The sequence below is a fragment of the Contarinia nasturtii genome, unplaced genomic scaffold, assembly GCF_009176525.2.
Source record: "Contarinia nasturtii isolate CC-2019 unplaced genomic scaffold, AAFC_CNas_1.1 Cnas_scaffold_2806, whole genome shotgun sequence".
Taxonomy (NCBI): domain Eukaryota; kingdom Metazoa; phylum Arthropoda; class Insecta; order Diptera; family Cecidomyiidae; genus Contarinia; species Contarinia nasturtii.
In genome coordinates this window covers 890358-908156 of record NW_022200123.1, presented here as the reverse complement: position 1 = coordinate 908156, position 17799 = coordinate 890358, and the positions used below count along the sequence as shown (strand labels likewise).

Sequence of the window (17799 nt, the reverse complement as noted above, 5' to 3'; positions counted from 1 at the left end):
ATTGCCATCATTCCACAGGATCCAGTTCTCTTTTCGGGCACTTTAAGACGGTAAAATGATGATATTTTCATTCTTATCGACGTTTCTAATGGTGAGTACATTTCCAGAAATTTAGATCCATTCGAAGAATATTCGGATCCAGATATTTGGAGTGCATTGGAAAGTGTTGAGCTGAAAAGTGTTGTATCTGATTCTTACGGTGGCTTACAATCGCCAGTTCTACCACATGGAGCAAACTATTCGGTTGGTCAACGGCAGCTTCTGTGTTTGGCTCGAGCGATATTGAGAAAAAATCGAATTCTTGTTTTGGATGAAGCAACAGCCAACGTTGATCCACAGTACGTATATCATCCATTTATAATTACTTTTAAAATCTAACACCTCATTTTCGTTTCCAAAACAGAACGGATTTATTAATTCAACAAACAATACGAGATAAATTCACGGAATGCACCGTTTTAACGGTTGCACATCGATTGCATACAATCATTGACTCAGATCGTGTGCTTGTTATGGACTCTGGACGAGCGGCCGAATTCGATGATCCACACACTTTGCTGCAGAATGAGAATGGCATCTTTTATGGCATGATTAAACAACTTGGTGAACAAGAATTCGTGCAATTGTCCAAGGTTGCTTTCGAACATTCTGCTGATGTTGAGACTACATCAATGTGAATTGCAGATCAAATTGCACGAAAATAATTCAATTGCACGCGTGGTTCAGATTTATATGTTATTGAATGTGTGGTACGAAACTCAAATTATTGCGGGGCGATTACGAACAATTGAATTTTTTTTGAAATGTTCATAAATATACAGAAGAATGTTTGATTATTTTATGCGTTTGTTTGTTTTTTATTATTTTCTATTTCAAATTTTGATGTATAACAAAATCAACAAATATTCATGCGAACACAATCGCTTTAGTAAGATGGTTTTTTGTAGTTATATCCATCTGAAGAAGCGGCAGCTTGAGGTGGTAAATAGTTTGATTTAGGTGCTTAATTTAAAAGAAAAATAAAGTTTATCATAGTATATTTTCAAATAATTGTGATAATGATTTTTACGAAAATTATTTAAATTATGTCTAACCTGGTGGCAGGTAATTTTGTGCTGGTGCGGAGCTTGAATGATCATCAAATGATGGTTTTGGTTGGTCATAGTTGTAACCCGATTGTGACTATTTAAGATGAATAAATAATTAATAGACATTTTTTTATTTTTCCAAATTGTGAATCTCAAGCTCAATCTTAAGTCGATGAATTGTCAAAAATATAATTAGTGGATAAAAGTTTTTGCAATGATTGACTCACTTGTGGAGCAGCTTGTGGTGGCAAGCTTTGAGCTGGTGTTACTGGAGGCAAATAGGTTGATTTTGGGGCTAAATTTAGAAGACAATTATCGTTATTCATGGTATATTTTCTAATAATTGAGATAATGATTTCTACAAAAAATATTTAAAGCGTATCATACCTGGGGCTGGTTGTGGGGGCAGATAACTTTGTGCTGGTGCAGAGCTTGAATGATCATCAAATGATGGTTTTGGTTGGTCATAGTTGTAGCCCGATTGTGACTATTTAAGATTAATACATAATCAATACAATTTTTTTCTTTTCTCAAATTGTGAATCCCAAGTCAATGAATTGTCTAAATTGTAATTAAAAGATAAACGTGTTTGCAATGATTGACTTACTTGTTTAGCTGGTGCTGCTGGAGGTAAATAGTTTGATTTTGGTGCTAAATTTTAAAGAAAAATAACGTTATTCGTCGTACACATTCTACTAATAATTGTGATTTCTATGAAAGTTATTTAAATCATGTCATACCTGGTGGCAGGTAATTTTGTGCTGGTGCAGAGCTTGAATGATCGTCAAATGATGGTTTTGGTTGGTCATAGTTGTAACCCGATTGTGACTATTTATTAAATACAAATAATTAATTACAAATACTATTAATTATTGCTTGCTCTTTCAATTTGGCAACATTTTCACTTCAAAGAGCTGTAAAGATATGAAATGTATTAAAAATTTGTGCAATATTTAACTTACTTTTGAAGCAGCTTGTGGTGGCAAGCTTTGAGCTGGTGCTACTGGAGGCAAATAGGTTGATTTTGGTGCTAAATTTAAAAGAAATTAACGTTATTCAATATTGATGGTATATTTTCTAATAGCTGTGATAATGGTTTCTATGAAAAGTATTTAAATCTTTTCATACCTGAAGCTGGCTGTGGTGGAAGATAGCTTTGAGCTGGTGCGGAGCTTGAATGATCGTCAAATGATGGTTTTGGTTGGTCATAGTTGTAGCCCAATTTTGGCTAAAGATATACATATTTTTTCTTAATAAATATTTTTTCTTTTCTCAAATTGTGAATCCCAAGTCAATGAATTGTTTAAATTGTAATTGGAAGATAAACGTTTTTGCAATGATTGACTTACTTGTTGAGCTGGTGCTACTGGAGGTAAATAGTTTGATTTCGGTGCTAAATTTAAAGGAAAAATATCGTTATTCATGGTATATTTTCTAATAATTGATAATGATAATGAGAAATCATTAAAAATATTTAAAGCGTATCATACCTGGGGCTGGTTGTGGGGGCAGATAACTATGTGCTGGTGCGGATTGGTGTGCTAAATTTAAAAGATAAACAACGTTATTCATTGTACATATATTTTCTAATAGTTGTGATAATGGTTTCTACGAAAAATATTTAAATCATTTCATACCTGGAGCTGGTTGTGGTGGAAGATAACTTTGTGCTGGTGCAAAGCTTGCATGATCGTCAAATGATGGTTTTGGTTGGTCATAGTTGTAACCCGATTGTGACTATTTATTAAATACATACAAATAATTAATTACAAATACTACTAACTATTATTTGCTCTTTCAATATGGAAACATTTTCACTTCGAAGAGTTGTCCAGATATGAAATGTGTTGAAGTTTTTTGCAATGTTTGACTTACTTGTGGAGAGTGGCTAGCTGCTGCTACTGGAGGTAAGTAGTTTGATTGGGGTGCTAAATTTAGAAGAAATAACCGTTTACATCTTTGATTGTGAATTTTATTTTAAAAAAAATTTCACACCTGGAGCTGGTTGTGGTGGAAGATAACTTTGTGCTGGTGCAGAGTTCGCATGATCGTCAAAAGATGGTTGCGGACAGTCATAGTTATAACCTGATTGCGGCTATTTAAGATAAATAAAAAAGTAACATTATATATTGTATAATACACCTTCAGTTCGATGAGATGTAAAGATATAAATCTAACAAAGTTTTCAGAATGATTGACATACTTGTGGAGCAGCTCGTGGCTGGTTATAGTTGTAACCCGATAAATGCGAAACGTCAGCGCTAACGGCAGCGACGACGAAAGCCACAACCAGAAGGAATTTCTGAAAAACGACATACATAATATTAGCAATTTATATTCAATATACTGATTCACTTTTTCTTTAATTTAATAAACTAATTTGGAAAATCTTTCTTTTTTCGCAAAATTTTCGATGCTTTGTAAAGAAAGAAAAAAATCTTACCATCTTGTAATGTTTGGATATTTTCCGGTCCAATTCACTTGAACAAATGTGTTCGAATGATTTTGATCCATCACTCACAGCATCTTTTATACTAAAATTTTCAATACCAAAAATCGAATCTACTCCAAACACAACAGATTAAAATAACATTAAATTAATTAATTTATATCGCCAAAATTGATATCAAAATATTACATTTAATAGCAAAAAAAACGAAAATGGTATCTATTTTTCTTACGCAATCATTAATATGAAAATTTCCTGTTAAACTATGACTTTAATTTTATGACACTATTTTAGGTGACCTGTGAATTGCAAAAAAAATAAAATATTTATGGTTGAATCTATTGGCTGGACTATCAAATTATATTTTCTTTTTTTCCGAATTGACGAAAAATATTAAAAAATGTGTAGATAAAAATTAATAGTAAGAAATCCACATGTGAAGCATTGAAAAACGAGGTCAAAAGAGATAATGGTTTTTTTTTTCGGTTGAATGCAAAAATGAACTAGCCAATTCAGAATTTGAACATTTATGTTGTTAGAAAGGAAACAAAATGTAATTAGATGATGTTTTGAATTGGTGTAAAATTACCGATTCGCCAGACTGTAACTTATAATTTCTTCATTCTTCTACAAACGAATGCTAAAACTACAGAAGAAAAAATCAATCTAAATAAACATGTGTAAAATGGATTATCGAATATTTTGCAATAAATTCGTATCTTTCAATAAAATAACACACTATCAATTTCAATATTTTATCTCCCTCATCTCCCACTCCCATGAATCGCACCATATTGACTATTAACTATTTTTTTAATGGATACACTTTTTATATCAATTTCTTTTTAGTAGCGTCTCTTCATATTTAAAGAGGACAGATTTTTTAATAATTTTTTTTTTATCGAAATTTATCGATTCAACTTTATAGTTACCATTGAGTACTTTCCATCAATTTCGCAAATTAAATGGAATTTATGACAAAGTAGCAGAATGAACACCGTTTCATGTGTTATGTGTATAATGCATTTAGATGAAACAAATTCGATTTTTTATCACTATTTTCATTGAAAGCAAAGCACTTTTTGGATCATTGTGAATATTTCACAGAGACGATTAAAACGAATTGAGCACGTAGAATGTCTAATCTATCATTAGGCTAATTTCCATCCATTTAAAATTCGCATCCAATTTAATCGATTTTTTTTTCCTTTCAATCATTATAACACCTAATGTTTGTGATTTTATATGTTCATTATATTCTTAACCTTGGACAAGTGTAATCTAATTGGAATTTCGATCTTTTATTTTCAGCCGCAATTGGTTTACTTCAAACTGATAGTGTGCACTTGCCCTAATAATGCTATTTATAATGAATATTTTGCGACGATATCTGTAGAAATTTTTTTGAATAACATAGTATTAACGTAATTAGATTTTTCTAATTGACAACAAAATTGACTTGAGACATTTACATAAGTATTATTGATCGCATTATAATTTGACCATTTATTATCTGTCTGATTTTTAATTGCTAACGCAAAATTATTTTATTATGAATTCCTAATTTTCTCGTAGCTAAAAAATATGAACAATGTGCCGCAATATGCTTCAGAGAATCTCTTGTAAGATGGTATGTGTGTGTATCTGTGTATATTGTAGTTATTCGATTTGCTTATTTCTTTTCATTCTTTATTCTGAACATGACTCACATTTTCATTTTGCCTTCCACATTCGTTCAACTCAAAAAGAACAACACTGTGTATGCATATCAATGAATATCAACAAACAATTCAGTGTGCCGCTTACATATATATAGTGAGGTTCGTTGGTGTTTGTAATTAGATTAGAGTTGTGTCTCTTGCTTTGTTTGTGTGATAAAAACGTGTTTCAATGTTGTTATACCAAATTATTGTGAGTGGCAGAGTGTTTTGTTGTGTATGCATTGCGATTCATATGTTTTGTTGACATGCGCAAATGAAATGCCGACACTTCAAACTGTCAATCAATCGTATTGTGAATGAAACTAGTTACGCGCTTAGATGTAAACATTTCACGAGAATTTTCGCACACCATGAAATGTGTTTAGAAGTTCAAATACACATATATACATACACAAATGTATACCTGAAACGAAATGCTTATCGAAATTTGCGCGAATATCAGTCTGAGTTTTGACGTTGTCGGAAGAGCATGACAGCAGTGTTTACACCAGTGAAGATGTATATAAATTGCTATTGAAAATATGTGATAAAGAAAGTTAAGTGCAAAGTAAATATATTTGAACTAGTTCTCATAAGTTATGAAGCATTTTATCAATTATTATATGTAATTTATAGATTATGTAAGCTGTGGATTCAATTAAATCAGTGTAGAAAAAACTAAAGTAGAGTTATTTCATAAAGTGTGTTGAATTGTGTTTGCAAGTCAGCCAACGATGGAATCATCGCGAAAACAGTTACCACCAAATCCGCGGGAACATTCAAGCATTCTTTCAGTGCTGTTTTTCACATGGACATGGTCTATATTCAAAAAAGGCTATACAAAAATTTTGGAACTGGATGACATTTTTCAACCACTAAAGTGTGACAAATCAGAAACATTGGGACACCGACTCGAAAAGTATATTAATATTGTTTATTTTACAAATTAGATTTACATTTTTATGGCGATAAGTGGGCGAGTAAAAATGAAATATAAATATTGGTCTACGCATAATTACAAAAAACAATAGACATACGTGCGAGAATCAAAATCATAAAACAAAAGAGTTTATTTCCAACCACTTCACGGAACATTTTCTATTGTAAGCATTCATTTTTCAAACGCTCATACAAAATGTTAAAAAAACACTTATCTTTTACTACAACAGATCTCAACTTCTCTTTTACCAAAAGATAAATCGTAAAATATAGTTGCAATAACTTATCATTATCTAAACATGCGCTTAGCAACCTTAAATTTTTTGTTATAAAATTATATAAAACATGACTGTCCAATGATACATCAGAGCGTTGTACAGTAATTATACAGTGGGACTACAAATCTATAATTTATGACCTTGTTTTTTTTTATTCTACTTGAAATTACGTTATCATTAGTAACGAGTATTTGAAAAAAAAAATTATTTGTTCTAGGTTCTGAAAGTCACTTCAGATTTATCTTTATTTTTGCTATCGAGATTGCATTGATTGAAATAATAATCACAAATCACTATTATTTTGATTTTTGTGGTTTATAATACAATAAGTATTTTGAAAAAATTTCAACGATTCATTCATTTATGTAGTACGAAGAATCAACTCTGTTGTGTATCATTTCCATTGAACAAGTATTCTGTTTGCCAATTAAATTGACCTGCATCTAATAAAACCAATCAAAAAATTACAACGTTTTGTAATCATGTCTAGACTGTCCACAGTGTGGTACATTTTTTTTCTCATTGCGAATTTATTTTACGCTTAGAAAATGGGAAAAACAATTGATGAAATCGAAACCGTCTTTATTGTCAGCCATTGTCGCGACATTCTGGAAAGAATACACATTGTATGCGCTCGTTTGTACATTTACTGATCTGGTTTCACGTTTGGGCCAACCATTGATCCTAGGCAAATTGTTGCTCTTCTTCCGGTAATTAAATACATTGAAATACAAAAACTTTTGAATCGATTGACATAGAAAAGCATATTTTTGTCACAGTAACGATTCACAGATGACATATGACGATGCATTGAAATATGCCGGCTTACTTTTACTATTCAATGGTATGCAAGTATTTGGATGGAATCAATTTTTCATCATGGGTTTTCATAATGGTATGAAAGTTCGTGTGGCTGTGTGTAGCTTAATTTACGCCAAGGTAAATCCTCAATCCTCAAATTGATATTATTTGTCTCTTAAAATAATATATATATTATTTTCTCGCCAAAAGTCATTGCGTTTGTCTCAGACTTCACTTGGTGAAACAGCGCCCGGAAAGGTTGTTAATCTATTATCGAATGATGTCAGGTAAAATAAATCAATCGTAGCACGCTTTTAATTCTACTGTAAATTTATCTAATCTATTTTTTTTTTGGTCAGCCGTTTTGAATGGGTGTCATTATGTTTGAATTCTATGTGGATTGCACCGCTGCTTAGTATCATTGTTGCGTGTTTACTGTGGAGTGAATTTGGATTTGCCGGTCTGATTGGCATTGTCGTTATCTTGATCGTAGTTCCCATTCAAAGTAAGAATCAACACGTTTATGGCGAATTCAATTAGAAAAACCACAATTTTTTTAGGTTACACTGGGAAATTAACATCGAAATTCCGTTCAAAAACGGCTTTACGCACTGATCAACGAATTCGCTTCATGGACGAAATCATCTCTGGTGTTCAAGTAATCAAGTTTTATGGGTGGGAGAGCTGCTTCGCCAGTTTAGTTTCAACGGCTCGTAAGCTGGAATTGCAAATCATTCGCAAGACATCATTTGTTCGTGCCCTTTATATGACTTTTAATCTTTTTACAACTCGAGCTGCTGTTTTTTGTACAATGTTGGCAATTGTTTTGCTATACGGATCAAACGAAATAACTGCCGATAAAGTGTTTGTCGTTTCTTCGTACTTTAGCATAATTGCGATGACAATGAGCCAGCTCTTTGTGCGTGGGGTAGCCGAAATTGCTGAATGCTTCGTCGCTATAAAACGATTAGAAAACTTTTTAACTCTTGATGAAAAATCAACGAAACAAATTACCAACAATACTAATGGAAACCATAAAAATAATAGTAAAATTGAGGTAAAAATTGAAAAAAAAAATTGAATTTAAAATAATCTTGCCGATTTCTACTTCAGATGGAATTAATAAAAAATAGTCTGGTTGAAGCGCAGCCATCGATTACACTAAAAAATGCAACGGCAATTTGGACAGTGCCAACCCCAGAGACTACTTCAACTAAAAAAAAATATAATAGCAAAACTGAAAGAATCGAACTTGATAAACTGGTAACAAATACAGTTGCACCAACTCTGGATGGTTTAAGCATTGAATTCCCAAAGGGAAAATTAATCGGTGTGATCGGCACAATTGGTTCAGGCAAGTCGTCATTACTACAGGCCATTCTACGCGAATTACCACTCGAATCGGGCACGATTAGTGTGAATGGATCTATTTCTTATGCATGTCAAGAGGCATGGGTGTTTGCGGCGTCTGTAAGACAAAATATTTTATTTGGCGAAGAATACGACCGTGATCGATACAATGCCGTGATACGAACTTGTGCGCTGGAAAAAGATTTCGAACAATTGGAAAATGGAGACCGTACCATTGTCGGTGAGAAGGGTTCATTGAGCGGTGGTCAGAAAGCACGAATCAAGTGAGTTGATTAAAAAGTCAGAATGTTTGCTGGCCACATTTTTATTTTACAATGTTCAATTACAGTTTGGCACGAGCATGCTATCGAAATGCAGACATTTACTTATTAGACGATCCATTGAGTGCGGTTGACGCTCATGTTGGCACTCACATATTCAATAAATGCATTGGGCCCAAAGGTCGGCTCGCAAAACTTCACGCAACACGCATTTTGGTCACACATCAAGGTAAAATTCACCTTTTTTCGATCAGTTTTGACTTTAATTGGCATCTTTTGTTTGTTTCTTTTTTATAATTTCAGTTCATTTTCTCAAAGAAGCTGATTGGCTTGTCATTTTGAAAAATGTAATCATAATTTTATCTTTTTATTGTTGTTGGCACTTCTTATAACAGTGTTCCAAGATTTTAACCGAGTATTTCTGTTTTCAGGGTCGAATTGAAGTCCAAGAAGCCCCGGCAGATTTGGCTCAAAGTGGAGTTGATTATGCGCAACTTGTCGGAATCGACGAAGAAAAAACAGTGGACGGAGAGTCTGATACACGGTCACGAAAAAGATCTACTACAAGCACATCGTCGAGTAAATCTTCGAAATCTATCAAAGAGCCTGAAAAAGATGGAGACGAACTACAAGATAAAGGTGTTCAAATGGAAGAAACGTCAAAGGGAAAAGTAAAGGGTTCTGTGGCAGCGCATTATTTCAAAGCGGGTGCACATTGGTCGATACTTTTTTTCCTGGGACTTTTGTTTTTAATCGTTCAAATACTGGCGAGTGGAGCTGACTACTGGGTTTCCATATGGTATATGTTTTTAGCATAATTACAAATTCAGAAAAAAAAAATCTGATTGATTTCAGGATAAAGCAAGAGGAACGAATGCGCAATCTTAACAAGACGGATGTCAGCAACGTTGAGAATGCAACAGAAAATGTCATCGTTGATCCCAATTCAAATGAACAAGATGTATCGTTTGCTTTGAGTACGGAGATGTGTATGTATATTCATGGTGCATTAATAGCATCAATATTCATCCTAGGAATCATCAGGTATGCGAATGATTCTATTTTCAATTTCTTTAAAAGTCAATTTCAATTTAAATTCATTTAGATCGTTGAGTTTCTATGTGATTTGTATGCGAGCTTCACAAAATCTGTACAATTCAATGTTCAAAGGCATAATATCGACAGCGATGCGTTTCTTTGAGACAAATCCTTCAGTGAGAATCACAATAATAATTGAATTTAACACTTGAATCTTATCTTCAAACCTCTACCTTTTTTCAGGGGCGAATTTTGAATCGCTTCTCTAAAGACATAGGGTATGTTAACTGTTATAAAAAATCTTTCCTCCCAAATTCAAAAATATATTTACACATTGAAACGATTTTTATTCAAAACAGAACGGTTGACGAATGGCTTCCAAAGGCAATGCTCGATGTAAAAATCTTTTCCACTTTCTCTCTGTGAAACAATGAACAGAATTTTTTTTATACAGGGTACCCAATCGATTTTATCGTTGGCTGGAAGTATCGTTATAACAGCGATGGTTAGTTTTTACTTTTTGATCCCGGTGCTGGTGATGGGATTGCTTTTTATGTACATTCGAAAAGTTTACTTGAAAACATCGAAAAATATCAAGCGAATCGAAGGCATTGGTAATGTTGCTTCTTTGTACAAAAAAAAATATAGATCTCATAAATGATTCATAAATTCAGCAAAATCGCCGGCATTCACACATTTGGCGGCGACTTTGGGTGGTTTATCAACGGTGCGAGCATTCAATGCCGAAAAATTATTACAAAATGAATTCGATTACCATCAAGACACGCACACAGCCGCATGGTTTATGTTTGTCGCGACGGGGTCTGCGTTCGGTTTTATATTGGATGTCTTATGTTGGGTATTTATTGCTTCCATTTTAAGTTTTTATTTATTGGTCGACACTGGAGCTTCCAGTGAAATGGTGGGCCTTGCCTTGGTAAGTGACATCTTTTTTTTTTCTTGCAAGAAGACAATAGTTTAATATATGTTAAATGTCATTTAGACGCAAATCCTGGCTCTGACGGGCATGCTTCAGTGGGGTGAGCAGTTTTTTCCTTGTTCTTCATTATGTCCCAAAAAGAGATTTGATATAAAGTTTAAAACTCATGTGCAATACTTTTTACTATAGGAATTCGTCAAAGTGCCGAAATAACCAATTTAATGACGTCAGTTGAACGTGTGATCGAATATCGTGATTTGGAGCCGGAAAAACAACCGAAAAATCCACAAGAAATATCGAAAGATTGGCCCATCGACGGGTCCATTGAATTCCATTATGTGTTCTATAGGTATTTTGCTGAAGGCGAACCAGTCTTGAGAGGCTTGTCATTTGAAATCAGACCAAAGGAGAAAATTGGTAATACAATAACATGGCAATGTTTATTCTCTAAATAGAATGTTTTATGATTGTCACACTGTAGGAATTGTCGGCAGAACGGGAGCCGGTAAGAGTTCATTGATTGGCGCCCTTTTCCGGTTAGCATGCATCGAAGGAAAAATATTAATCGATGGCATCGATACAGCCAATATCCGTTTAAAAGATCTACGTAAACGAGTTGCTATAATTCCACAAGAACCAGTGCTCTTCAGTGGCACTTTAAGACGGTAGGATTGAATGAAATTCCATGCAACATTTCTATGATAATAATCAATGTTGTGTTTTGTAAATGGCAGAAATTTGGATCCATTCGAAGAATATCCGGATGATGAAATTTGGAGTGCTTTGGAAAAAGTTGAATTAATGGATATAGCAACAAGTAGTTTGGGATTACAATCGCCGGTAATGGCACGTGGTGCCAATTACTCAATCGGACAAAGACAACTTCTATGTTTAGCTCGAGCGATATTGAGAAAAAATCGAATTCTCGTGTTGGACGAAGCCACTGCCAATGTTGACCCACAGTATGTGCAATGAAATATTTAAATTATTTGAATCGTTGGTACCTCTTTTTTTTATCACACTTTAGAACGGATTTATTGATCCAACAAACGATTCGTGAGAAGTTTGCCGAATGTACCGTTTTGACGGTGGCACATCGATTGCACACCATCATTGATTCGGATCGTGTGTTAGTAATGGATCTTGGACGAGCTGCTGAATTCGATAAGCCACACAATCTATTGAAAGATGATTCAGGCATTTTCTACAGTATGGTCCAGGCGCTCGGACCACAAGAATTCAATCGATTATCACAAATCGCACAAGAAAAATGTAACCCATCGAGCAAATAAATGAATTGAATTTTTCGGACGAATTTCAGTGAAATTAATTCACACATCAGGGATCAAATTGTTAAGGCATCCAAATGAAATTCTTTAGTTATTATTAACTTAAATGGAATATACTTTAAATGAGTTGTAAATAAAATGTATTAAATTTGAAAAAAAAAATTGAATTCAACATTCAAAGGTATTTTTTCACTTCTAACTACGAAACAAACAACAAAATAAATAAATATCTATTGCACAGTGTTACGATGAAGCATGTATTCATAGGCGCTTTGTCGAGAAAACATTCGATGTACATTCACAATGTGAGCAATTCACAAGAGGTTTGAGCATACGGTAACCAATTTGGCGCGGTCCATTTTGAACGAGCCATACTACAATAAAACTGAATGAATGTTCAACGACTTGTTGGTGATAAATAAATAGGAATGAATAACATTCACCATTAATTTTGAGTCAGAGGAAATTATGACCACATATAACATTTTCGAAAGACAAATTGAATGCATGTTATTAAATGTGTAACTTGTCCTAAGCTACAGTGCGTTTTTTTATAAGAAACCCGCGATTTTTTTATCAAAAATTTCAAATATCTTAAATATATTTTTGGTGTTGTCAGATGACACTCTAAGCTACGACGGAAAATAAATTTCACAGTTTTCAAATCAGTGCAATGGTTATTGTACAACGAAAATATGAATTCGGAATATTTTCGTAAGCGTTTTGAAGCAGTGTCTTTGCATTTGCATCCAGAAGGACCACAATGGTCGCAAGCAAAGGTCGCAAAATACATTAAAAAGTCGAAAGGGTTCGTAAATAAGTGGATCCAGCAGTATAAGCGTGAAAAAAATGTGAACGATCAGCCCAATATGAAGCCAAACCTAGCCACCTCGCCACCTCGCCACAACAAGATAAACGGATAGTCAAGTTGTTCGATGAAAATCCAGTTATGACGTTGAATCAAGGCGTTGAACGGCTACGGCGTCATAAAATAGACGTGTCGAAGACCACGCTCAAAAGAAGATTGGATGTTGCCAGTGTTCATTATCGCAGTACAGTGAAGAAATCACTTTTGACAGAAAACCAGAAGAAAAACGCATTAACCGGGCAAAGCAAAATTCAACAAGAGATTGGAGCGAAGTTATATACACTGACGAGTCATTCTTTTGGCTGGTGAATAGCACTACCCATGCCTAGTCTAGAGCCGAAAAGAGAGTGGTCGTTCGCACGGTAAAGCATCCGAAAAAGGTGCATGTTTATGGATGCTTCTGTGAAGCTGGTTTTGGAAAGTTAACCCTATTCACAGGCATTCTAAACGCCGTGAGGATGAACCAACTTTATTCATCTACACTGTTACTCACCGCCAAGAAGTTTTATGGCAATGACAATTCGAATTGGCTTCTATTAGAAGATAATGATCCAAAACACAAAAGTCGTCTCTGCACCGCTTGGAAAGAGGAAAATGGAATAAAACAAATGATCTGGCCGCCACAGTCACCCGATTGCAATCCAATCGAAAATGTTTGGGCTATTATTAAGGCAAGGCTTCGTGGTAAAATACACCACAACTTGAAGCAGTTCAGTTCATTCATTCAACGACAGTGGAAGGGTTTTCGACGCGAATATGCTGAAAATTTGAGCAAAAGTATGACAAATAGATGTGCCCGTGTGATCGAGAATGACGGTGACTGGATTAAATATTGATTGTGCCCGCAGTAGCTAAAATACCAAATAAAATATATATAAAATAATTTCCTAAAACTCATGTGTCTTTGTTTGAAAAATCGCGGATTTTCTATAAAAAACGCACTGTAATTATGTTATTATAACAAGAAAGAACAAACGTTAATGCTAATATGAAATTGGAATTAAATTCTCTTGGACATTTTCAATACCCAATATTTAATGTATTCTTCAGGCCACAAAACTTCAAAATCTGTTATTAATCAATGTAATTTGATGTATTATACTAAAGTCGATTGACGCAGTGTTCTCAGATTATATTTTTTTTTATTATTTCCTTTAACTCCTAGTGGAGCATAGGGCCTTGAGATAAGAATTCTTATCTTTCTGGTTTCTGTTGATCAATTAATTCAGATAAATCGGTGATCAGCCGATTGTATCCTACATTTCTTATGATTTTGCCATATTCTATATGGCGTTGGATTTCTATTTTACTTGTCTGTGCTGAAATCCATACCTTTGTTGTACACAGACACGGTTGACACAGTATTTTACGACTACATACGATGTTCTAAACGGTCACCCATTTATCTCCTGACCGAAGCTTGTGCAGCTTAACTCAGTTGATCGAATAGTGCCGCAGTGGTCGTAGTAGCCACTGTGCCCACTCTCAGATTATATAGATAATTCATATTTGTTTTTTGTTTTTTTTATTGCAACAACACAAAATGTACAATTAATAACCCTTCATGTTTTGAGGCAATAAAATGTTTTGGTGGAAATTTAAGGGAGGGGTAATTGGAAAAAATCGAGAGGGGAAAGCAAAAAATCCAATTCTATATAGTGCATAAAAGAACAGTTTTTGATTCCACTCGGAAATGAACATTAAACATGTACACGAAAACCAGTTTACAATTTTAAATACAGCATCGCAACATATTAGTATTTGTAGTGGCTAAGTTGAAAGTGGTCTTTCTCCTCCTATTTTGACCCATCAAATTGAAGCAATATGATAAAATAGATGGTGAACGAAGAAATCACCTGCAAACAGATTACAATAAAATATTATGTGTGGTATGTTTTGCAATCACTCATAAAATTTTGCCAATTTCAGATCACAGCTGATAAAATTTTGTTATTTCAGTACAATTTTTTCAAGACAAATTGAGTGCATGTTATTAAGTGTCTTGAGCAAAGAAAAACTGTCAACGGAGAACTAGTACTAAGTCTAATTATAATAAGAAAGAACATACGTTATGTAATAAAGTCCAATCAAAATTTAATAGTCCACAAGTAACCATCGGATATCGATATTGTATTTGCTTTGATAAACAGCTCAACTATTTTTTGAGAGATGTAGAGTAATTAAAATTGGAAACCAGATGTTATCAAATCTTACCGCCAAATTGACATGTTTATCATGGCACGAATTGAGGATCACGTGTACCATTTTGGAAACATGTTTACTCTGGATTATGAAACAAAATATTTTTTATAAATAGTACAAGTTATTACCGCCATTAAATCGTGTTATTACCTTCGTTACAATTAAGCTTCCGGTGTAAATTACCACAATTCCGATCACGGTGTAAAATATTTCGAAGGTGAGCTGAACAAACGATATAACTTTGACTGTTTCATTTTCGTTAAATAATTAGCGTAGAAATGCAAGAGGCGTTACAAGTAAATTAATGAACCCAAGCCCATAGTGACACATAATCTAAAATCAAAAATATTCAAGAAACAATGTCACATTTGGTTCCAAAATTGAATTAATATTAACTTGTATAGAATAGCAGCGGTTAAGTTCATCCATTATTTCAGTTAAACAGTTATGTTCTGTACCAATAAATTTTATCATGTCAATCGCTTTCTTTTTGTCTCGAAGCATTGAGCTATCTTTTGGAAAATGTTTTCTAGATATGAATTTGAAAAAAAGTTCAGATAAATAATAAGAATTGAATGAATTTTATATGAGATAAAAACAACCTTAACAATGAGTTTAAAATGTCGAAACGATCACAAAGAAGGAACATAAGCACAAAATATGTTGTATATTGCGCAGTTATAAAACCATTTATCATATTATATAAACACAATCTGATTATTTCAAATAGTGAAAAATTCCCAGAATTAAGCTTGATTAAGAAATAGGCTATGAATGCTGTCACAATGCTCGAAAATAAATTTGCAAAACACCATATTATGACCTGGCGACGTTTTCGCTTGTAATCCAAATAAACTCCATATTTTGCAATCTATATTTTAATACATAACAAATAATAGATTTACAGTGCAGAAACAATATATTTAATCACAAAAATTTACGTTATTATCGAAACGTGTAAATCCATTCAAAATGTGAATATAGCGCTTTCGATTGTACAAATCCCATATAATCGTACAAGGATGTGAAATCAATTGTACGTTGGTAATTATGTCAGTGAAAACCGAAGATATACCCCATTGATCAAGATAATCTCGCCAAAATGCGAGTTTTGTAAAGTAAATCCAAATCAAAACTAGATTAACACAAATCAAAATCACGAACCAAATCCAGTCGAATAGTTTAACTCGAACTCTTTGAATGCTACCATTTGAGTCAGAAATGAATGAAAATGGTAAAAGTCCAAGTGCACGAGAAAAGAAGTAAATTGGTCGGAAAATGTTGAGGAAATTTTCCTTAAAAACTGTAACATTTTGCTTGGAATTGGAATAAATTTCTCGATAATGTGCCAGATTAGATTCTAATATTATAGAAATTGATTTTCTGTTTAGATCGGACATTTCCAATGTAAATGGTATTCTCAAAGTTAGGAAAATTCAATATCGACTATTGATCAATATGACTTGATGTAATATACTAAATTTGAACGCTACAGCATTCGATTTTATACTTCATGAACATAATGGAATCATGATCATTGGTGGTTTTGAGCAATAAATAATTGTTGATTCCAACTAAAAATATTCGGGAAATTTTCGTTTTTGTAATTTTTAGAAGCGCATTTCCATTTTTTATTGTTTTATTGTATTTACATTTTTGTTGATCATGAAAAACAAAATGGAGATTATAAACTTGGTTCAACACAGAGCGTAAAGTGAGCCGCTTTTGAGCTGAAAACTGATGGTAAAGATTTTATATTGGCAGTGAAGAATTCTGGTTTTCGATCAAAATATTCTGTTTTCGTTAGAAAAGTGTTGAGAATTTCATGAAAATGACAAATTTGGATGCTGGAATATTTGAGAACTTAAGAAATTTGTCAAAATAAAGCTGCACATAAATTTTTTGTATTTTTATTTTATTATATAATTTTTATACTCTTTTATTTTAACAAAAAAAATTAGGTCACGAATATTCTAGCCGATTCGTTTACAACCTAGGGGTTTTCATGTATTTTTATTGGATGAAATTTGCATTATCGTTGCATATTGGTATATCGTTGAAATATCGGCGGAGTATCGGCATATCTGTAAAATATCGGTTATATTCGGATATTTTTTGATAACTAATTGTTATGGAAGTGGGCTTTGGTGGATCATCAGGATCATCAGAACCGCACCCAGTTCTGGAAGTGGGTTTTGGTGGATCCTCTGGATAGACCAGACCGTGGTTTGACAATCCCTTGGCCCATCCTGAGGGTCCACTTCCAGAACTGGGAGCGGTTCTGATGATCCTGAGGATCCACCAAAACCCACTTCCAGAACACACACACATCGCATATCGGCCAATATCGGTGGATTTTTGGCACAAAATAGTGAAATCGGTAAAGATTTGCATGATTTGTTATACTATTGTTTATTCGTCGAATTCTGGAAAGAAAATCTTACATGAAAGCCCCTAGTTTACAACTACAAATACAGTGTCACAACTCGCAAACTATAGTTTTGCGTTTTGCGATATCGTAATAAATTTTTATTAGGATGATAATTATTATGTTCTATATCGTTATTAGGATCGGA

At 33.5% G+C, this 17799-nt stretch overlaps 3 protein-coding genes across 5 annotated transcripts; 2 read left to right on the top strand and 1 right to left on the bottom strand.

The window, feature by feature from the left end:
* Positions 1 to 841, top strand: LOC116349067 (multidrug resistance-associated protein 4-like; the record flags this gene model as incomplete). The annotated part of the gene is made up of 3 exons (XM_031780321.1): positions 1 to 50; positions 108 to 338; positions 404 to 841. Coding segments are annotated over 3 exons (555 nt in total), but the record flags the coding sequence as incomplete, so codon positions are not given.
* A 55-nt stretch (positions 842 to 896) lies between these two features.
* LOC116349189 (extensin-like) lies at positions 897 to 3802 on the bottom strand. 2 transcript variants are annotated; one of them, XM_031780501.1, is made up of 16 exons: positions 3770 to 3802; positions 3532 to 3650; positions 3292 to 3390; positions 3084 to 3183; positions 2964 to 3016; positions 2726 to 2825; positions 2579 to 2629; positions 2438 to 2481; positions 2217 to 2316; positions 2051 to 2118; positions 1829 to 1916; positions 1696 to 1739; positions 1476 to 1575; positions 1316 to 1383; positions 1095 to 1182; positions 898 to 1002 (listed from the first exon to the last, which is right to left on the bottom strand). In XM_031780501.1, exons 2-16 carry the CDS (start codon positions 3532 to 3534, stop codon positions 926 to 928), a joined length of 1083 nt encoding a protein of 360 aa, XP_031636361.1. In that variant the 5' UTR covers positions 3535 to 3650; positions 3770 to 3802; the 3' UTR covers positions 898 to 925. The 2 variants fall into 2 exon arrangements, with proteins under 2 accessions (XP_031636362.1, XP_031636361.1); XM_031780502.1 differs by lacking the exons at positions 2726 to 2825; positions 2964 to 3016 and having other exon boundaries at positions 897 to 1002.
* A 1906-nt stretch (positions 3803 to 5708) lies between these two features.
* Positions 5709 to 12295, top strand: LOC116349132 (multidrug resistance-associated protein 4-like). 2 transcript variants are annotated; one of them, XM_031780413.1, is made up of 22 exons: positions 5710 to 5805; positions 5874 to 6156; positions 7000 to 7164; positions 7234 to 7393; positions 7466 to 7542; positions 7615 to 7760; positions 7816 to 8312; positions 8369 to 8889; positions 8955 to 9115; positions 9190 to 9233; positions 9318 to 9685; positions 9742 to 9930; positions 9992 to 10100; positions 10168 to 10202; positions 10284 to 10320; positions 10379 to 10538; positions 10599 to 10861; positions 10928 to 10964; positions 11054 to 11281; positions 11346 to 11529; positions 11599 to 11826; positions 11892 to 12295. In XM_031780413.1, the coding sequence occupies exons 2-22, from the start codon at positions 5972 to 5974 to the stop codon at positions 12154 to 12156; spliced, it is 4059 nt and encodes a 1352-aa protein (XP_031636273.1). In that variant the 5' UTR covers positions 5710 to 5805; positions 5874 to 5971; the 3' UTR covers positions 12157 to 12295. The 2 variants fall into 2 exon arrangements, with proteins under 2 accessions (XP_031636272.1, XP_031636273.1); XM_031780412.1 differs by having other exon boundaries at positions 5709 to 6156.
* The last annotated feature ends 5504 nt before the right edge of the window (positions 12296 to 17799 follow it).